This window comes from Platalea leucorodia (genome assembly GCF_965183815.1).
Source record: "Platalea leucorodia genome assembly, chromosome: 14".
Classification (NCBI taxonomy): Eukaryota; Metazoa; Chordata; class Aves; order Pelecaniformes; family Threskiornithidae; genus Platalea; species Platalea leucorodia.
Window position 1 is genome coordinate 2,178,070 of NC_138836.1, and position 20,966 is coordinate 2,199,035.

The window sequence follows — 20,966 nt, forward strand, 5'->3', positions numbered from 1 at the left end:
CTCGGCTCTCGCGCGGCCGGGGCGGGGCCTCGGGCCGGGCCGGCAACATGGCGGAGGCGGAGGGGGAGAGCCTGGAGTCGTGGCTGAGTGAGTACCCCGCCGCCCCCCGCCGCCCCCCGGCCTCCCCGCCCGCCGCCCCCCGGCCTCCCGGCCCCGCTCCCTTCCGCCCGGGCCCCCCCCCAGCCCCCGGGCCCTTCCCACCGCCTCACGGCAGCCCTCCTCCCCGCCGCCCCCCTCAGCGAGGCGGGGGCCGCCGAGGTGGCCGGGGCCGGCCAGGGGAGGCTGGGGGCTGTGTGAGCACCCTGGGGTCGCTCCCCCGGAGCGGAGACCTCCGCCTGCGCCGGGATGCGCCCTCCGGGGCGGGGGGAGAGGGCCGAGGCCTCCCCCTTCCCGGCGGTCGGGGCCACCGGCTCGCCCGCTCCGGTCTCCGGCGCCCTCGGCCCCGCGGCATCGGCGCAGGGGAGGCGCGGGGCTGCGGCCGCAGGGGCACAGCGGCGCTTCGGGTCCCTTAAGCGTCACTTTGGTTGTTGGGAGGCGCGAGGAGCGGGCAGGTTTGTGGCTCACCTTGCTCAGCACTTGCAAGGCTGTTGCCTTTTTTTTTTTTTTTTGGCCCTAAAGGCTCACGGTAGGTGGCTGTCCCTGCTGTCTCTTCTTCCCTCGCCTGGATTTCGGTTAGCTCAGTGTACAGCCTTACTGCTGTTTGCGAGGTTGAGAACCGTAGGGATTTCCCAAATAAATTGTATTCATGTGTTATACAACCACGATTTTCAAGCAGACAAATTCTGCTTTGTGCCTAGCTGCGGTTTCAGGGTAGGAGTTATGGATGTCCATTCCATGCAGACTGCAATATTTAAAAATCCTTTGTCAGGATAAGTTATTTTTTTATCACAGAATCTTAAACATTAGAGACAGGGAAAAAAGAAAACCCTATGGCTTGTTCACGCACAGCCCTTGCTGAGTGTCTCCTCGCCGTGTGTCTGTCCGTGCTGTCTGTGCGTCGGCTGGCTTTTGGGCTCTTGGCGGTACAACCTAGCGCTGCGGGATCCCGACCCAGCGCCGGCGGACCGGGAGGTGATTCCTGAATGAATCAGGCATAACAGTAATTGTTTTTCATATATTCCACACACAGGGGCTGCTGCTGCTGTCCCTGGGAGGCTATCCTGCACATCACTAGCTTATTGCCTAGATTTTCTTCTTTTTTTAATAGTTATTTGTTTGATTACAGCAGTGAGTGAAGTTCCTCAGTAGTCGGGCACCAGGCAAGCAGCAGATGATGGTCGTTACCCTAAATGCCGTGGAGTATAAAACCTGTTACCCTTTTGCAGTTATCCTTCCATAAACAAGATTAAATCATTCTTGTTCTTTCCTGGTATTCTTATATAAAATTCAAACACTTGCATGGTATCACTATCTGTTATAGGAGTTACTGGCTAAATGATGTTTTCAGCTCTTACTTCTCGTTTTAGATCAATCCCCTCTGTCCCCTTACCATTTTTGCTCCTCCTCTGAACTCCCACAGTTTGTCAATACCTTTTATTGTAGCCAGTGAGACGCATGAAGAAACGCCCACATCCATTCCTTTTCATCTTTCTCTGAGGAGAACTGACTCACCAAGTTCAGTTTGTGTGTGAAGGTGTCTCTAGTAGGAAGGATATTGTAGGTTGTATAGCCTGGAAAGCTTCCTGACGGTTTGTTTTGTGGGGTTATTTTTTTAATTGTGGAAGTTAAGAGAGAAGTTACCTCTCCTTGGCCAAGCCGCAGGATATTCTGCACCGGAGGACATATACTAAAGGGTAGTGTTGCAAAGGCCTCACTGTAAGAAATATTGCAGTGAGCCTGATTGCAGAGGTGTACACATTTTTCAAGGCTTGAGTGTTGCTCTCATTTAAGAGGATGCATTTATGCCAGGTCACTGCTCCAGTGATTTGTGCTGGTGTGATTGTATCGCTCCTCCCATTGTAGGGGAGCACGGAGCATTTAGTCGCCGTGAATTACCGGAGGAGTCGTGCAGAGCAGGGAGGCAGAGTGCAAAGGCTGGTGCATCTGAGTGCTTTCACCAGGCCTCCTGAGTCGTTTTTTTTTCTTGTAACCACCACAAAGCCGTGCCGTGTCTAAATGCGAACCTTGAGGGTGTGCACCTGCTCTGCCCTTACTACAGGGAAGGGCCGGAATTGCTCGGCAGCACAGCCAGCTTCCCCGTCACGGGAAGATGGAAAATTTCGTCTTGCCAGTGATTTGTTTTCTGTACCGGTGGTCTGCAGCCTTCCACGCTGCCCTGTCTCTGTCATCAGGTGGAGTCATAGACCCATGAAGTAACACCGTCCTCGTGTCCTAATACTGCAGCACGATCTGCACTTCAGCCAGTGATGATCCAGCATCTTCATGTCTCCTGCCTCGTTTCAGGCAGCCGGGATGAGAGAAGGTGATCCTTTCCATCCTCCCCTTGCTGGCAGGCTCTCCTTCTGCACTTAGCTGAAATAGAAGAGGACGTTAGAAAATCATGTCAGTTCTACAAACACAGCTGGATCTTTTGACTTTAGCGCTTCCTTTTCTACTGCATCCAAAAGGAAGCTTATCGTATCACACTGATGTCAGGCTTAGGCTTTGTCCAGCTATGTAATAGATGCAGATGGATAAAATACGATGATTGTCTTAATTTCTTTTTTCCTTGTGTTGCCATGGGTCAGCGTTCTCCTCCTCCTCCCGGGGATACAAACAGAATCCGACTGTTAGACTCGACATGCTTGGGCTGGGGATTCCCAGTTTCTATGCTAAGCCTGACCTGGGGAAACCCTTTGTTGGGATGGCTTTGGTCTCATTTCAGTAGAGACGTAAACCCAGGAAAATATGAGCATTTGTTACCAGTCAACGAATGGTCGTGGTTCTCTGCGTTCCAACCTCGTTTCTCTATAGAGAAAATCATAGAATCATAGATTATAAAATAATTACAAAATAAGCACCTTTGTTTCATATCCAATGATGCATCTGAATGTTGTCTCCTTGGCGTTTCAGGGTCGGTCTAGCAGAGCAGCTGAGGGCTGCCTGGCTCTGACGCTTGGGGCAGGTAGGAAGCAGCTTTGCACGTCCTACGCGCAGCAGCGTCTGAAAGCGAAGGCAGGGATGGTGGCAGGACCGGGGCAGTGCTGAGCCCTTTGTTCCCAGGTTACTAATTCAGATTCATTTGGTTGCCTGTGTGAAGCGGGATTTTCAGGATGGGACCCGGTGGACAAGTGTCTCTGAAAGCGAACTCTATAACCGGTACCAAATGGGGCTGTGTTGGCAGTTTCAGCAGTGGAGCCAAGGATTTGATATTCCAGACCCCCAAACTCCTCTTCCTGGAACGACTCCTTTCATATAAGGGTTGAAGCATATTTATAAGGCAGTGCAGAGGAGCTCCCTGCCCACATTTTGAGCGTTCTGCATAAAAATAGAGGATTTTAGGTTATGCCTTCGTAGACATGATGCAGCTTCATGTAGGGATGTCCTGAAAACGTGAAGCAAGGTAATTTAGCTTGCCTGGGATGCTGCGTTCACGTGGCTGTGCTGAGACTGGTATCCAAATCAGTTTAGCTCTCTGTACACACCGGTGCGCTCTGTCCTGCAGACACATCAACCTCCGGAGCCAGGGCAGGACTTCTGGTCACGCTTACTGATTTTTATGAACTGGGCTTTCACATGGAGATTTTATGAACGTTAGAAATAGGGAGTTTCTTCACGTGGATCGTAACTTCCCTTCAGTAATCTCTCTCTCCTTCTGAGAATTTACTGTCTTTGTGTGAGAGCTTTTGGTGCAAAAACTTAGATGAATCTGAACCCAATCTGAGAGTGTGAAATAATCCAGTGTCATTCCAAGAAGTCTTTGGAGATGTTCGGAACAGCTTTAAAATTAACATTTGGAGCGTGGAAACGCTGGTTACATTTTCCTGTTTGTACCAGATCTCTCCTAATTTCAGGATGTGCAACCAACAAAGAGTTCATTGAGCTGAGTGTCCGTCCTTGCCTGTGCTCTTCCTGTATTTATTAAATAAATTCCAGTAGCTCCAGCCAAGAGCTGTATTTCTTTCACCCAGGCCTGCAGAGCAGCAGAGGTGCTTTGGAGCACCGAACCATGCGCAAAACCATTTGACTTGCATGAAAAGACTTCAGATCGTTGCAAGTCCGTGGTTTCATGATGCTTCCAGGGGGTTCAGCAGTTGTGAGTGTGGTAATAAGGTTTAAGTGCCACATGTTTTGAACAGTTGCTTGGCTTTGCAGCAGCTGCGTTTTAAACTAAGCCTCCCTTGAATCTCTTGAGTTCAAAAAATAGCTTGGTAGCGTAGCTAGTGCAGCAAGATGCGATCCCGCAGTTAGCCATCCCTGGCTGCCGCCTTTTGCTTATCTAGGGTCCCACGAATGTCAGCAGCGGGCACGGAGATTCGCCTCTGCAGGTGCAATCCGTGGAACAGTTTACGAAATTGCTTTCCAACTACCCTTTCGTGAGGAGGAAAATACCAGCAGACCTCGTAGGACTGCCGCAGTAGGAGGTCCAAGGTGCACTGTGAAAGTGAGGCTTCAGAGTAGATATTTGACAGCTGCTTTTATCTGCCTGTGGAAAGGGAAAAGGATATGTTTTAATGATGATAAAGAAATGATACTTTGTAATGTAGCATGTGTTTATTTCGTTATGCTTCCCTCTGTGATGAAAGTACAGGGATGTGTGCTGGTTTTTCTCCTGTCCTTCTTTCCTGGCTCTATACTATCTGGCTAAGCAATATTTTCTTTTCTGTATCTATTTCCATTGCATTAAAATTTTGAGGAAGGCTTCTTAAATGCCAGCCCTTAGATATATAGCTCCAGTGTGTTGTTTCTTCCCTTACAAGAAAGAAAAATCATTATTTCCAGTCATCTTGGCTGGAAAATTAGGTTAAAGCAGGAATCTTGTCTACTGTAAATTCAGTACTCCATCAGAGTTCAGTAGAATACGTGGAAAAGATGCATTCATAACAAAAAAAAGATGCTGATAGCCTCACTATTCTGCAATCAGTACAATAAGCGAGGTCCTGGTACCCGAGGGAGGATCCTTCAGGAGCCTGAAATAGCTCAGTCAGTAGAGCATCGGTCTCAGTTTGAGCATACGGGATTTGAATTCCTGATTGGGTACGGGCTGTGGTGTTTATTACTTGCAAGAACAACTCGGAGTATAATAATAAATTTCAGTTCATAATTCCCAGGAGAAATGCCAAGGCATCTAACAAATCAGCTGGCATTCGAAAAACAAGTGTTAATGCTAAATGACATCTGATGTTCCAGCTCTTACTTCTACAAAACTCCCAGGGAATACAGAAATAATTTCCTATGTAGAAAGTGTGAGGGTTTAGCCTTTAAGGAGTTTAATGTTACAGCCAAATAGAAAGAGATGGCATTTCAGGCAGAGGGAAACTGTGCGAGCTCAAATATTTTATCTTGTACTCTCATTTAGAGTAGGGAAATAGTGTGTTTCTAAGTCCTTGAGATTTGGCACCTGTTTTTTTGGAAAGCAGCAATTCTTGCTGGATATTTGGCTGTCTCAGCTTGGACACACCCTTTTCCCTGAGCAGATGCACCATGCGTGAACTCCTTTCTTCTTTTTTAGAGTTGGCAATGGATGTCGAATGCTTTTCGCTAGGAAATGCATGACCTCTTATACTGTTTGTTTTGCTTGATTGATAATATGTTCTCTTTCCCTTACCAAAGATAAAGCCACTAACCCATCTAACAGGCAAGAAGACTGGGAATACATCATCGGATTCTGTGACCAGATCAACAAAGAACTTGAAGGGTGGGTGTCCCAAACCGCTCTAGACTTAATAAATTAACATTCACAGTTTAAAATAATAGTTTTAAAAATCATTTGATCATCAAACTGTCATGTTTTCTTTTATATGTACCGATATCGCAAGGAAGATCTTGCTACAAAAGAAACAAGATGCTGTGAAGCGTGGTTTCTCTTCTGCGAAAGGCAGCATGGCTTATACACAGACTGAGCGCTAGGAAAATGGGAATTGTGAATCCGCCTCTAATGTCAGCTTCTGCAGCTGCAGGGTTCTCATCCAGCCAAAGTTATTCTGTTTGCCAGTCTGTAAAATGGGGTTATAACACTTAGTGCCTGATGGGGCTTCACATCTTTAAAATCTTTGCAAGGCTTAACTGAGGAAACCTCCTGGGTCACAGCATTCCTGTGGGCTAAGGAAGAAATGTGTTTTCTTCTGGAAAAAGGAAACTAATGCAAGAGAAATGAAGTGATTTCCTGGGCTGGGGACTGTACTGGGAGTTGTTTGGCCCCTCCCAAGGAGGAATCTGGAATTGCTGGCTCAGACTACCAGCCCTCGCTTCCTTTCATACGTGCAGACACCCAGGCTTACAAAGATGCCCTGAACATTTCTTGTTGGCCTTTGTACACTGATGGGAAGGTGAAAAGTACTAAATGGCATTTCCTTTTAATTATGTGAAAGACATCTCATTTAAACAGCAGAATTTGTGAAAGCCTGAAAATCCTTCAGCGTGTTCGCCTGCTTTGTTTGTAACGGGGATCTGCTCTGTTTCAGGCCACAGATAGCTGTGAGACTCCTGGCGCATAAAATCCAGTCGCCCCAGGAATGGGAGGCCGTCCAAGCCTTGACAGTAGGTAGTCCTTAACCCTCCTCTTAAATCCAGTTCTATATCATTTTACGTCATTGTGCGGAGTATAAGGGGGGCACAGCGTGAGTCAGTGGGGTTAGCTGGGCTGGGTTTGGGGCTGAATGCCCTGATTTCCCGCTGCCGGGAGGGAGTGGGCAGCGAGAGGGAGCGCAGCTAGGTACCCGAAGTGGCCAGATTGCTCATTAGCCACAGAGCAGTCAGAAATAACTCTGGTGAGTTTTAGCTGCTTCCCTTTGTTATCTCCAGGCAAGACTTGTGTTCAGGGTTAAGAGACCTAATGGTGAGATAACTTAGACCCATGTATACGTGGCTGAGGGTGGGAGACCAGCCTGTCGTGATCTGTCACCCCTAAAGATGGGAGCTTCGTGCCTGTATGGCAGAGCAGGAATACGTGTCTCGCTGACATGGGTCCTTCAGTTCCCCGACAAGCTACGCTGTTACTGTGGGGTTTTGGTGTTCATTTCAGCCCCTGTTTTTGTTACTTGAATGCAGGTGCTAGAAGCTTGTATGAAGAATTGTGGGAGAAGATTTCACAATGAAGTAGGGAAGTTTCGCTTTTTAAACGAGTTAATAAAAGTTGTGTCTCCAAAGGTTAGTCCCTGAGCCTTATGGCTGTATTTACTTCTCGTTTGGCCTCCGGAAGCTACAGGCACCATCCAAAATGTTTGCAGTGCTCTGTCTGGCTCCGTTGCATTTATTAACCTATATTCGAGAGCATTTGTTGGCTAAGTTTTGGGTTTGGGTTTTTTTTTTAATGCTCTGGTTACTGTTTTTCTCAGTGAGTTGCACTTACTTACCATCAGTATGTAGTCTCTACTGTTCTAATCCTTCACGTAACTCAAGGGCTTCTAAAGCTTGGGCTGTGTGTTTTTAAAAAACAAACAAAACTCCAGCGTCAGTGGAAGAGAGGTGGGATGCAGAGGTTAAAGCACGAGACTTGGCAACACACCGCAGAGTTCCAGCCCTCACGCTGCCGCCGACTTGCTGTGTAAAGAGTGCCTGGCGAAGTCCCTCAACATTCCTGATCAGTTTAATGTGGCGAAAAACAGACAGAGGCACCCCATGGCATGATTGATGCAGCAAAGTATTCCCAGATTCTTTCCCGTAAGACAGGAGAGGGGGTGGTTATCTGTATCGCTGTAATCTTTAAATAGGAAAATCCTGAAACCAACAGAATAGCTGCTTTTTCTTTTGCTGAAACTAATCGCAAAGCTTCTCTTCTCTGTTATTTCAAATACGTTAGAGGAGCATTTTTCCTCTTAATAAGATGTATCTTAGATCATCTTGGAACTTGGATTATACACCCTTTAATGTATGTCACTGAACTTCCATTCTCTGGGTTTGAGCTTTATTTTTAAAAAGAAATGAAGACGGTGGAGAATTTACATCTTTTTTCCATTCTTAGTACCTGGGAGACCGAGTCTCAGAGAAGGTGAAGACCAAAGTCATTGAATTGCTGTACAGCTGGACAGTGGCGTTGCCAGAAGAATCCAAAATCAAGGACGCCTACTACATGCTGAAGCGACAAGGTAGGACGTCAGCTGCTCGTTCATGCATTCTCTCCAGCCCGTGCTTTAAGCAGGAGTGTCACAAAATACACAGCTTCTAATTACGTGGGGTCAAGGCAAGCTCTGAGGGGAGGTAGAACAAGGGAGAAATTCCCTGAAAAGCTGCTCGTTGTATTTAAATGCCTTGGGTTGGGTTGGCTTTTTTAACTAGATTAGTTAAACACCTTGCAAATACTTTTGTTCTGGTTTGCAGGGCCTTTTTTGAGTTTTTCTGGAACTAGCTATTAAATGATTTGAACAATTCTAATTTAAAGTGAAATAAGAGCCTCCATGTAGCCTTCTGCGTTCTTTTAACTAGATCGCTTTACAATTGTACCTTTAGTTCAACCGATACAAATTTCTTGTGTAGGCACAGTGAAAAAAGCTCAGCTGAGAAGCATGCGGCTTCAACACAAGAAAAATTGGTTCCAGGAAAGCTCTTGAGGTAGAGCACAAATCTGGGGGTTTGACAATGGAACAAGCAGGAAGCTTGGCTCTTTCCCCACTCGTGGTTAGGATGCTCATCGCCCCATTTTGTATCGCTGTCTGCTTTCCTGCTCAGCTCATTTATACAAACAAATGTCATGCCCTTGAGTTTGCACAAAGCTGGGCTGTCTGGGACTTCACTGAGTGGTTCCGCAGCTAAAGTGAAAGGGGGAAGGACAAATAGTGGAGAGCTATCGATTGTACCGAGCTATTAGAGGAGCGGTATGGACATGGCAGCGCATTTGCTGGGGTTTTGGCCTTTATCAAAGAAAACTTTCTTTGTTTTTCCAGCTAGGATGCCCAGCGATTTTGATCCTATATTGCCCCTTAGAGCACTGTGCGGGTACCAACGGACAGATTGGCTGCGTGTTCGCTTTGACAGCAGCCTGTGAATAACTGGGTGCGCTGCCTGGTGTGACCGCACGTGCAAACCCACGTGGGTTCCCTTTCTGCTTTCAGGGATCGTTATGTTTGATCCGGTGATTCCTGCAGACAGAACCCTGATTCCTTCTCCACCGCCTCGTCCCAAAAACCCTGTGTTTGATGATGAGGAGAAATCCAAGGTACGGTGAAGACTTGTATCGTAATCACTAATGAAAAGTGTTTACTCAATGCACATTCAGAATAAGGAAGTAAAGCATACTAATTCGGCTTCTGTTTTTGGGGTGGTGGTGTGTATTTTCACAGGACTCGTTGCTTTGTCCACCTACCTAAGTTCCAGTTAAGGCCTTGTCTGTGTTACCATTAGGAGGTTATTCCTGGTTAAAGTGCCATCCTGCTGTAGTACTAGAAGGCAGAGAACGTTTCACACGCAGGACCAACAATCCTGTATGGGAGGAATAATTATTTAGTGTCAGAAGTCTCTGAGATTTCACAGTACGTGTCCTGTGTAGAAGCAAGAATGCAGCAACTCGCATAAAATAATAAACCATAAATGACTCCTGCTGAAGTCACTGTAACTATGAAAGCAGTGTAAGCTTTGTAATAGTGGGCTGTACCTCTTTTTCCCTGAATTGTTCACTTAGATTCCTTTCGCTGGTTCCCTTTGCCAAATGGTCTTTATTTGTCTCCTGAATATCCTCTTCTCGTCTTACAGCTTCTAGCCAAACTGCTGAAAAGCAAAAACCCAGATGATTTACAAGAGGCCAACAAGCTTATAAAATCCATGGTAAAAGAGGTAAGAAATTCCTGTAGGATTGGTGCCAGTCAGCAGTCTGCTTTCCAGGTTTTAAGCAATTCGACTTCAAAATGGTGGAGAGCTTTAGGATCGTGTGAATGGCAGAACCTGGGTTTTTCAGGCTCCGGGAGCGTTGTGTTAGTACATTCCGTAGTTAAGTTGTGGGGACTGAGTGAGACTGACCATCAGCGACAGCCAGCCTTTTATTATTTTTTAAAACCTCTAACAGTGCTAACTTGCATCTAGTCCCCGTGGTTACTGGCACGAAGAGGGTGCCGTCTGATGGCTTAGTAGGGCTCTGTGTGATATGAATGTGGTGTAATTTTGACTCTAGCTCGCAGCTGGGAGATGTTTGTATCGCACAAAAATGTCTACAGTTGGTGTCTCTGGTGGAGGACAGGGCGAGAAGGGGCCAGGATTGAATGGCCCTTGTTGTAATGAACTACGTTCTCATCACTCGAGACGGTATTTCACGTCAGGGTTTGGTGGGAGCATGGCAGTACCGCCCCTGGATGCTGAGGAGTCACGGGCCGGGGGCTTCTCCAAGCAGCCTTCGTGGAGACGCCTTCCTGTTTGTGGAGCTGTGATGCATCCACCCATGGCGGTCATTAGAAACTCTGGAGTCCAGGAAATGACTCACTGGGATTCGGGCAAAAAAAAGGATCGCTTCTAGACTGAAGAGGATGTATAGGCTACTGAGATGTTTCCATTCAAGCTTCTCTTGTCCCCAGGGCACACTCTCCTACGTCTTTAGCTGGAATCTCAAATCAGAGATGGGTGGACATTTTCTACCAGAGCGCGCTTGTTGTTCCTCGTAAATGTTTTGCTTCAAACACATCTTTTTTGTAAAATGGCATTAAGTGACCAAAAAAAAAAAAATCTTCTGAAAAAGCCAGAAAGGAACTTTAGGGAACTTTTCTATTTTTAGTGGTATAATTATACATTAAAGTCTATTTAATGAGACTTTTTGGAAATATGGCGTTTTCTATCATTTCACAACGGTGGTGAAAAGCTAATAAAATAAGCAAAGCTTCACATGAATGGAGAGGGCTTTGGGTTTTTTTTCCCTAGCTTAACCTTAAATAGATGTTACTTGACACGATTTACAGGTAACACCTGCTGTTGTGATACCGTGAACCTGTACAGGGAAGCTCACTTTTCATGTCTGTGTTTTACACCCTGAAGGATGAGGCTCGGATTCAAAAAGTGACGAAACGCATGCACACGCTGGAGGAAGTAAATAACAACGTGAAGCTGCTGAATGAGATGCTGGTTCATTACAGCAAAGAGGACTCGTCAGAGGCCGACAGGGAGCTCATGAAGGTGGGTCTGAGCTGCTCCTTCTTCCCAGAAATCCTGGAGTCAGTCCTTTCTTCCTACAGGCTTGAGTTTTACAGAGAATTGCAAACAGTGCAGTAAAATGGAGAGCAATGGCGAGAAACAAGAGCAGTTGTTTTTAAGGACTTTCACCAAAGGACTCGGTGGGTGATAGCTCGGTTTTGCACATGCTTGAAGCGAGGTACAGCTGTTCTCCAAAGGTGCAGCGTGGCAGTTTGTAGTTCTTGCTCCTGTGGGGACGCACTGATTGCAGATCGTAGCTGCCCCGTACAGCACTGTGGATGGATAAACTAAAGGCTGAATGGGGCAGAAAATATGTCCTCTCCTTCAAAGGAAGAGTTTTAGCCAGTGTTAGGAGAGCATCAAGAAGGTAAAAATCAAAACAGCCACCAGGCGTGGTTGGATAGGCCCAGGGCCTTGAGGAGTTGCACCTTATCTAATTAAAAAGTTAAAACTACTCGTTTTTAACAACAAGCTCCTGAAATGATGGTAAGAAGCTTAAGAAACTGGTTTGTTTCTGTGAAACATTTCCTTCTTGCCACCTTTCTTCTGGGTGGTCGCAGACTCTGAGTAGTCGTTGCAGCGCGATTGAAGCGTAATTGTTGAAGCACAATTCTGCCCTTCCTCGGGCTTTTAGGGACTACTGTAACACAAGGAACGAACGTCTCTTTTGGACTAGAGCTGGCCGTAAGTGCTGACGTGAGGGAGGACTGAGAGGTGTTGTGATGAAAACGCGGGTTGTGTTAGGCTGCCGGGCTGACGGAATGCTGGGGGCATTCCGTCAGGAATTCCGTCAGGGCAGGGACAGGGGATCTTGGTTGTCCAGCCACGCTGCACGTGCAGCACAGGGAGAGGGCTGGCCTTCCCAGTGCGTGTCTGGGGAGCCGTTCTGCGCTGGCTGCTGTTGCCGACAGTGGCTCCTGGCTTCATCAAAGCCCTTTGTCCTAATCTGTCTTCCTAGGAGCTCTATGAAAGGTGTGAAACCAAAAGGCGGACGTTATTCAAACTGGCCAGTGAGACAGAGGATAATGACAGCAGCTTGGGTAAACGAAGCTACGCTTCTTTTTTAATTGCTTTTGTGACCTGCGACTGTGCAAGGGCTCAGCAAGGGAATGGCTGCTGTAAAGACGCCTCTTCACTGTGAACGCGCTTCGCTGCAAGCAAGCAGATAAAAGACAAGATCCTTGCCTCTTTATGCTTATCATTTAAATTCAGGCAAGGACTTGATAGCAGAGGTGGTGGTTAGGGGAGCTGGGGGCGATAATGGGGGACAGCTGCTGCTTTGGAGGGGGAAAGGAGTTGCTGTGGGGAACAAAGCCTTGGGCTCATTTTTTCATTGTTACTGTAACGTGCATGGACCTAGAAAGGCCAGGATATTGCTTAGAGAAGCATGGCAAAGACAGAGAGTAATGGAGCTCATAGCCAAATAATTGTGTTTTTTCTTGCTGATTATTGAGTTGATAACTGAGTACTCTCAGCATCAGTGGGAGCGGAGTTACTAAAGTCTTGGAGGTCGTTTTTCTCTCTCTTGCATGTAGGGGATATTCTGCAGGCCAGCGACAATTTATCCCGTGTGATAAATTCGTATAAAAAAATAATAGAGGGGCAAGCGATCAATGGTGAAGTGGATCTCCCTGTGATGCCTGTAGTGGAAGGTGAGTTTCCTGGGAAGCCAACTTTTTAATTTTGAATCGTGCAATCCTATAGATAGACAATTCTGGACATGAGCAACAGTGCTGCAGCTTTGCATTTTCCATTGCTCGTTCTGTATTATCGAAACCTTTGATAACGTCAGTAGCAAACCTGCATCTGAACAGTGTCTGTGGCTGGAAGTTCTCATACATTTTCCTCTCCCCATTTGTCCTGTTTCTTAATGGTGACATGCAAGAAGAGGACGATCTTATCAAAGGGACGGTAGCGGGAGAGTGGGAGCCAGGCCAGGGGTCCTGGCTTTGCCAGCAATTCCATTTGTGAATTGAGGCCAGGCGCCCGCTTTACGCTTCAGTTTCACCATTGCAAGCTCTGGACGTGCGTGTGGCAGAATTACCGTTTGGAGTCACATTTCTGCACGGGGAGCCGTGGAGGAATGCATAATGCTGCCTGTCAGCATCTTATTGGGACAAGACTGTCCTTAATATGAAGGGAATTCGAGATCCAGACAGTATGAATTTTCCTCAGCTCTCTAGCTCTCTGGTAGCCTTTGTTTATTGTAATTCTGTAGGATCTCCCAAAGCCTCATCTGAGCTCAAAAGATTTTGAAAAGACTACGAATTATGCTACAAGAATCACTGGGGAAAGAGCAGTGGTTGGAGCAGATGTCGCTTTTCAGATAGAAATTTCCTAAGGATTTGGGTTGATTTAAGTAGCTTGTGGGCAGCAAATGGTTAGGTGGAAAGCATGTGGGCTTGCTGTGTTACAAAGAGCCACAAGCCATGATTACGTGAGGATCTGTGTCAGCTAAACCATCTCTCTGGTAATTTCTTCTGCACGTTGGGTTTGCTCTGAGCCTTTTGCCTTCTTTCCTAGTAGTGCTCTTCTCCTGTCCGCTGCAGGGAGTAACTCCACAAGTAATCTCAACGCCCTCATTGACCTCGCTGGATTGGACGTCGCCAGCACTGCGCCACCTCCGCTGCCACCCGCCACCCTGACGCCAGCCCCCACGGTAGCCCCGGCCCCAGCCGAAATCCCCATTCTCCCGCCTCCTCCCCAGGCGTTCGCGCAGTTGCGGAGCGGCTCCTCCAGCCAAGTGGAAGCCGCTCAGCAGAGCAGCACGGCCAACTCCCTCTCCTTGCTGGATGAGGAGCTTCTGTGCTTAGGTAAGAGACTGAGGGGCCCAGAGAAGGGCTGCTCAATCCATGCCTAACGAAGGCTGCTTTGTTCCTTCAGCGTGAGGGCTGGCTGCGCCTGTGGCATGCCTAAAAGGAGCACGAGATGCCTTTGGTTTCTAGAGAAGTGCAGGGGACACTCCCTTGCGTCATCCTGAATGTAAGACCTGGTCAGCGAGCCAGTATGAAAAACTCCGATCTTCCCAGAGTAGGCTGCAAGTGAAATAACAGTTGAGTGTAATTGCAGTCGGGTCTCTGGAGGTGCTTGGGCATGCAGGCTGCCGTTTGGCACAGACTTCGCCCCTGACTTTGCGGCCGTGCTGAAGAGCAAGGTGCCTCCGAGGGGCTGCGTATAGCAGCCTGCAGAATGCCTGCCCGTGGAGCCCAGGTGCGAACAGCCGAAGACGCTGCACATCAGGAGGGGTTAGAAGAGCTGCGTGCAGGGGCGACTGCCGGTGCTGTCAGCCTCTCTTCCTCATCAGGGACTGGCAGCCCATTTCAGTCTTTCATCAGGTTCTTGGGCTCTGGCAGAGCTGAATCAAGTAGTTCGATGGTACTGAAACAACTGCCAGGGGATGACACCGAACTCACTTTCTCCTCCAGTCACCTACTTGTTATTTTCTCTTTCAGGCCTGAACGACCCAGCCCCTACAGCAGTGAAGGAGCCGTCAGAAAACAACCAGTGGAGCATGTTTGAGGTACAGAGGAGGGTCTCAGGGGAAGGGGAGGCAGGGGCCGTCATTGGGAGAGGTCTTGGGACACACTCTGTCACCTCGGAGAAGTGTGCGATCACACAGGCAGGCAGAGGGGCTGCTGCTCCTGAGGGGAAGTCTGGCTTAGCCCTAGGATAACTGGGATAGCCGTGTCTGAACAGAGGAGATATCCCCGAACCTGGTTTTCTCCGTTTCCCATCTGTCCCCCATGATGTTAGCGCTTCCTTTGCTTAAATTACAGATCAGGTGTAGTCCTGACATAGGCCGCAGACTTTGCTGCTTGCCACCCAGCGCCCGTTTTTGTGGTAAATCTGTCCCTCTCTGTACCGGTGCCGGCTCTCCAACAGGGGTAGCAGTGAGTTAGAGCATCTACGTGTCCTCTCTTTCAGAATGACCAGTTGGACCTGGATTTCTTTAATCCGAAGATGGTGACTGTTGCTTGCAACCCTGCAGGGAACCCTCTTCTCCATCAGGCATCACAGACCACGGGTGGAACGTCAGTGACGCTGCCCTCTGCTTTCACAGCCGCTCAGACTGCTCCCGGCATCCCAGCGCCAAACTCGGCACCGTTTGTGTTCCCCGCTGTCCCGGCTGCCCCTGCAGGGCCTCCTAAGACTATTCCAGCTGCTCCTGGGTACTTCAGCTCGTCTGTGGGGAGCAATATGTCACATAAGATGGATGCATTGGGACAACTCCTTGAAGAAGCCAAAGGGTAACCAAAAGTCCTGGACTTTGCTTTGTCGCTGCAGTTAGGAAGCCGAGCATGCTGCAGCGTCAGGTTCAGAGGCAGACTTTCAGCTCTCTGGTTTGGTAGAAATGTGTGATTGGGATTTTTCTTCTCAGAGGGTTTCAGCTGACAAACTAAGACGAGGGTCCCACCTCCAGGAGGGAAAGGCAGGCACTGCTAGGTAGAGCACAACAGCGGTACTGTTCCTGATACAGACAGGTACAGGGGCCTTGCCCACCTTTGCCAAGGTGGGACTCTGCTTTCTTCTTGACTTAGAGAAGCGATGCCTGACCCTACCACCACCACTTTCCTTGTAGCTCTCCTTACATGAGACCGTGCTGAGTCACAGACTCCAGCCTGGCTCCGGGCCACGGCTTTGTCCTCGCGACTTGCTGTTATCCCTGGGTTTGTGGTGAAATGCCTGCTTCACTTCCAGCTCCATTTCCCATGTTTTCTCTGTCTCTCTTCCAGGACTGCCACCCAAGGCATGGCAACACCCTCGGTGTTCCCTGGGGTTACTTTGCCAACCGCTGTCACCTCTGCACCGTTAATAGCACCTGCAGGGCTGCCAGCCACTGCCCCTGGAGCCCCTCCAGTTCCTTTCCCAAGCAGCTGCACTGCTGGCTCAGGAAGTCCTCTCTTCCAGCCGGCATCGTTCCAGCAGCAAGGCAGTCCCATGAAAGCACCTGAAATTTCTTTGGCCAATGTCCACGTTCCCTTGGAATCCATTAAACCCAGTAAGTGTCTCAGGTTTTTTACCTTTCTCTGAACATTTTTTAAAAGCAAAGCTTCTTGACAAAACTTACAAAGTAGAGAGAAAGGATGAGATGTCCCAGCTGCAGGCAGATCGCCTGATGCTGCTCCAGATCGTCTTCTACAGCACAAACCTGCATTCCTCTCCCCTTCTCTCTGCGGTAGGCAGTGCCCTCCCGGTGACAGCCTACGACAAGAACGGCTTCCGGATCCTCTTGCACTTTGCCAGGGAGTGCCCGCCGGGAAGGTCGGATGTGCTAGTCGTGGTAGTCTCGATGCTGAACACGGCACCGCTTCCTGTGAAGAACATCGTGCTGCAGGCTGCTGTGCCGAAGGTAGGGATGCGTGGCTCAGACCCACGGCGACGTGACACTGCGTTCGGGAGGGCCTGGGTATGAACTTGGGACCAGGGACAGCCTGGTTCTACCTGGTTCTACAGGCTGTGCTCTGCCTGTTCCCAAAACATAAAGGTGGTTGTCAGAGGCAGAAACCACTGAATAGGATAAGTCAAGAACGGCAAGGAGTTAGCGTTCTATTTTTCTTGCTATCCAGGATTAATCCAGCTGTGTCTGTTCCTGAAGGTGGCTCAGGGAGCACGACGACAGGACACGTGGACAGAGCCACCCCTCAGGTCTTTAGAATCAGAATTTCTAACAGAGATCCTAAATCTGAGAACATGTTCCATTCTAGTCTTACTGCACCTGGGTAATTTTGGATGAGCAGCTTTGTTTTGAAAACTGGCCCAGTCTTAGCTACGATTTGCCTACTGCCTTGAAGGTGTTTGCATCAAAACCTCTGACGCGAGAGCGCTCGGAGAGGAAGGCGCTGTTGGTGTTCCCACCATGCTTTTACTCTGGGCTGACTCGGTCAGTCTGCCTGCTCCTGTCGTGGTGCGCAAGCGGGGCTGGCTCTTGTTTCCTCGTCCTCGCGTGTAGATGGATCCTCTTCGGTTTGGATGTGTGCTGTTACCTCCCCAGCCTGTGCACGCGTCTTTCGTTGTCCCCAAGGTAGGAGAGCATCCCTGAGGTTCCGCTTTCTTTTTCATTTGCAGTCCATGAAAGTGAAGTTGCAGCCACCCTCTGGCACAGAGCTGTCTCCGTTCAATCCCATCCAGCCGCCTGCTGCCATCACCCAAGTCATGCTTCTGGCAAATCCTACGAAGGTGAGAGGGGCAGCGGGATTTATCCTGTCCTTGTCAGACAAATCTGACGTAAGCTGAATTCTGCAGGGGCGTTGGAGCAAACCTCTGAGCAGATACAGCTGTTTGTTCCTGACTTTCCCTCCAGAGGCGGTTACTGCGTAACGTTGGCGTTTCAGCTCAGGGCTGGAGGGAGGCTCTTCCCCACCAGGCTTTGTCAGCGAGGAGAGGTATGAGAAGGACCTCTACGCTCCTCCCAGCAAAAGGGCAGCAGTCGTGCAAGGCTCAGCCTTAAAGGGCGGCCATCGGAGCTGGACCGGGAGCTCCTCTGACTCCCTTGCGCGCTGGAAGTGCCTGGCTTTGGCGATAGTTAGACTGATGTCAAATCAGCTGGTGCCGTAGAAGTACTTTTGCTGTGTTGAGGCTAAGGCCTGACAGACCCGAACCGACAGACAAACGTCGGGTCGGTCTGTTCCATTATTCCTTGAGGATGTGCCTCCGACCAGCGCAACAGCGTGGTTAACGCTTTCTTTTCTGCTGACCGCGCTGGGAGCGTCTGAGGAGCTGTTTTTCCTTGCTGGAGTTACTTGTTTAGGTAGCCTGCTCCATAAAGCTCAAAGCTGTATGCTGCAGTAGTTTGTAACTATTGGACAAATCTGGATGTTACTACTTGAGGATTACAGCAAAAGGGTCCTTCAAGTATCAGCTGGAAGCTTTGAGATCCAGAAGGGTGAATGTCAGAGGGGTTTGGTGGGTTGTCAAAAAACTTTGTGAGGTACATGGAGATCCCCTCACTGAAGACCGGTTCCATCTCCCGCTTACCGGTTTACTAGGAATTTTGCAGGGCAGGAACTGTTTTCTCTTCCTCCGCATGATGAGGAATTTAATTTTGAAAATGTCGAACTATTCCAGCAGCATTCTTCAGGCTCGCTGGAGAGCAGCTGAGCACTGGGTGCTGGCCACGCCTGTGCAAACTGTCATCACAGGTCGCTCCTGCTGTTCCGTGCTCAGCAATAAAGCTTTTGTGGTATAAAAACGGTAAGGTAAATAACTGAGGTTTGCTAAATAGCTGAGCTACTCCATGAACTTAACCTTGGCCCTCTTCCCCCCGCGATGTGCAACGGAAGGCTCGTGCTCTCCGTAGCGCTGGAAGAGTGAAGTGTTTTGTTCGGGAGCCGCGGGGGCTGTTCTCATGTTGCTCTTGGGTTTTGTCTTTCCTGCAGGAGAAGGTGAGGCTGAGGTACAGACTGACCTTCACCCTGGGAGAGCAGCCCAGCACAGAGGTGGGCGAAGTGGATCAGTTTCCCCCGGTAGAGCAGTGGGGGAATCTATGACCTTGGGACGCTGCCAGAGACTCTGGGACAGGACCAGGAAAGGATCCCGCAGGACTGGAATGAACGTGGCGTGGGGAGGGACGCTCGTGCTATCCACTGGTGATGTTCGGCTTTGTTTACATGTCCTGACCACTCTGCTTGTAGCTTTAGTCCAGAATGTTTTGCCCCACGTTGAAGGGGTCCTGGAACATTTATGCCAAGCATGAACTGAGTGGCAGCCAGTAACAGGCAGCGCTGGCTGCTTTTATCTTGACCTCTGGGTGAATCTGGTTCTATCTTCCACTCTATTAAACTTGAAGTCATCGGATTTTGAGGAGAGACCTGTCGGCAGAAGGGGGTTTAGTTGGCTCCTTCCTGTGCTGCTGTCCGGAGACACCTCCAGGCTGGTGGGGTAATGATGCCGCCGTGAGCTTCCTCAGCGCAGAGCCCTTACACGTGCCCTCCCTCGGACTCGCACCTCCTCGGTGCCAGGCCGGGCCCGCTAAGCATGTCCAGCAATAATGCCGGCTCCGCGAGGGAATGCTTATTTTTTACACTGAAACGGCCCTTAGCTCCGTCCTCCCCCTCCGCTGCTTCATCCCCAGCGGCCGATGTAAGCAGACCCTCGCTCTGTCTTGTGCCACACTGCTGTATCTTTAGTTGTTATATTTATTTTCTACTGCTTGCTGCCTCCCCGCTCTGTCCATTTTGGGCAGCCGGGGCCGAGTTTTGTACGCAAATGGTTGCACTGGTTATTTTTCTGCCTTCGTTGCATTCCATGGTGTGGGGAAAAGAGGAATTGTGCGGTGAGGAGGCAAACGGGGCTGGAAAGGAGCCGTCAGCGTTGGTGGAGGACGGCGCCTGAGCGCAGAAAGGTCTTTGCAGTCACTAATCAGGCGCAGTCACTGAATGCAGGGGGAAGGAGAGATGCCTCTCGCGTCCCCTCCTGCAGGCAGTATTATTAGTGTAGTCGAATGCTGTGTTTTATCGAGATGAGTACAATGAAATACAAGATGTAAATAATAGAGCCATAGGATATGGAAACAGAAAGAAGCAGACAGCGAAAGGAGGGCCGGCTGCGCTGCGGCGATGCACGCGCTGGGTTTAACGCCCTGGTTCATTCCCTCCCGGCATTAAGTGGCAAAGTGCAATTGTCTCCACGGGGGGAAAAGCGGTTTTGCTGGACGTCAGCGTTCTGCGCTAACGGGGCAGAGGAGCCGACCCCTCTCGCTACAGTCGCACAGGTTTAAATCACCAAAGCTTGATTCCAGCAGTCCCTTCCTTCTCCCTCTCCATTTCCAGCCCCGAGCAGTGCCTCGGCTAGCTTTGAGACAGGCTGTTTTAAATTAACAGGTTTTTAACATCCATTGACAAAAGCACAGGGAGGGCGGGTCCGTGGAGACGCAGCTCAGCGTGTCCAGCAGCGCCGGCAAGCAGCGGCTCTCGCCGAACTGGGACCGGGAGCAGCCAGCTCCAGCGCTGGGAAAACAGCGGGAGGAGGCCCCTGCCTGCTGTAGGGAGAAAACGCCAGAGGGGAAGGTGCTGCTGGAATTAACGGTGGCTGCAAAACCCAGCGCTGCAAACGCAGCTCGGAGTTATTTGTAGCTGAATTTTCTTCACTGGGTTGCAAAGTAAAAAATCCCTAGAGGTGAGAAACAGCGGAGTCGAAGGCCTGAGGTCCTGCGCAGAGGCCCCGGGCGGCGGCAGAAGCCCTGGAGGTGGAATCAAAGCTTGGCCCAGGAACCCGCTGTGAACTCCTGGCCTGGAGCTCGGGCAGCCCCGGCCTGGGCAGCCCTGGCGCAGGCGGCCGGCGAGGGGGCCGGGCGCGCGGCCTGGATCCCTGAGGAAAGCGGTTTTAAATCGATGGACTGGGACTGGGGCAGGGAGAGAATTCCCTGTGCCTCGGACGCGTTCCTGCCAGCACTTTGGGCGCAGGAGGCCTGGGGCAGCGCGTCCCGAGGAAGCCGGGTTCCCTGCGGGGGTGCCCGCACGCGGATCTCACTGTGACGCCGAGGAAGGCACGAGCACACGCGCTTTCCGCGGAGCGGCTTTCTCCTCAGCGTTAACGGCAGCACGCTGCCCGCGCCGTACGGCCGAACGGAAAGATGCCGTGCTCTTGCTGTGTGGAAACGCGTTGTTAAAAGCTTTGGAAATTAAGCTATGAATGTTCCTTGTCTGTAGGGTGAGGTTCCCGCTTCGTACCCAACAGCCGTGGCTGTATACACATCTCAAACGCGTTTGTTCTGCTGCATGTTAAATAAATCGTTTTCCCTACGTGGCTCCCTGGCTGGC

The 20,966-nt window shown here is 49.8% G+C and overlaps 1 protein-coding gene across 13 annotated transcripts in view; it reads left to right on the forward strand.

The window, feature by feature from the left end:
- GGA3 (golgi associated, gamma adaptin ear containing, ARF binding protein 3) overlaps positions 1-20,966 on the forward strand; it is a 22,978-nt gene continuing 2,012 nt past the window's right edge. For 2 of the 13 annotated variants that reach the window (XR_014229782.1, XR_014229783.1), the window contains exons 1-17: positions 31-87; positions 5,713-5,797; positions 6,564-6,639; positions 7,150-7,248; positions 8,063-8,186; positions 9,150-9,253; positions 9,787-9,867; positions 11,053-11,190; positions 12,167-12,248; positions 12,744-12,860; positions 13,758-14,021; positions 14,661-14,728; positions 15,133-15,455; positions 15,942-16,207; positions 16,389-16,558; positions 17,275-17,385; positions 18,585-19,287. Coding sequence is in view for 10 of the 13 variants with exons in the window: in XM_082327010.1 (XP_082183136.1) it covers positions 2,383-2,422; positions 5,713-5,797; positions 6,564-6,639; positions 7,150-7,248; positions 8,063-8,186; positions 9,150-9,253; positions 9,787-9,867; positions 11,053-11,190; positions 12,167-12,248; positions 12,744-12,860; positions 13,758-14,021; positions 14,661-14,728; positions 15,133-15,455; positions 15,942-16,207; positions 16,389-16,558; positions 17,275-17,385; positions 18,585-18,695 (2,259 nt within the window). In the remaining 3 variants the exon portion in view is untranslated. The other 11 variants (XM_082327010.1, XR_014229784.1, XM_082327006.1 and 8 more) reach the window with 11 other exon arrangements.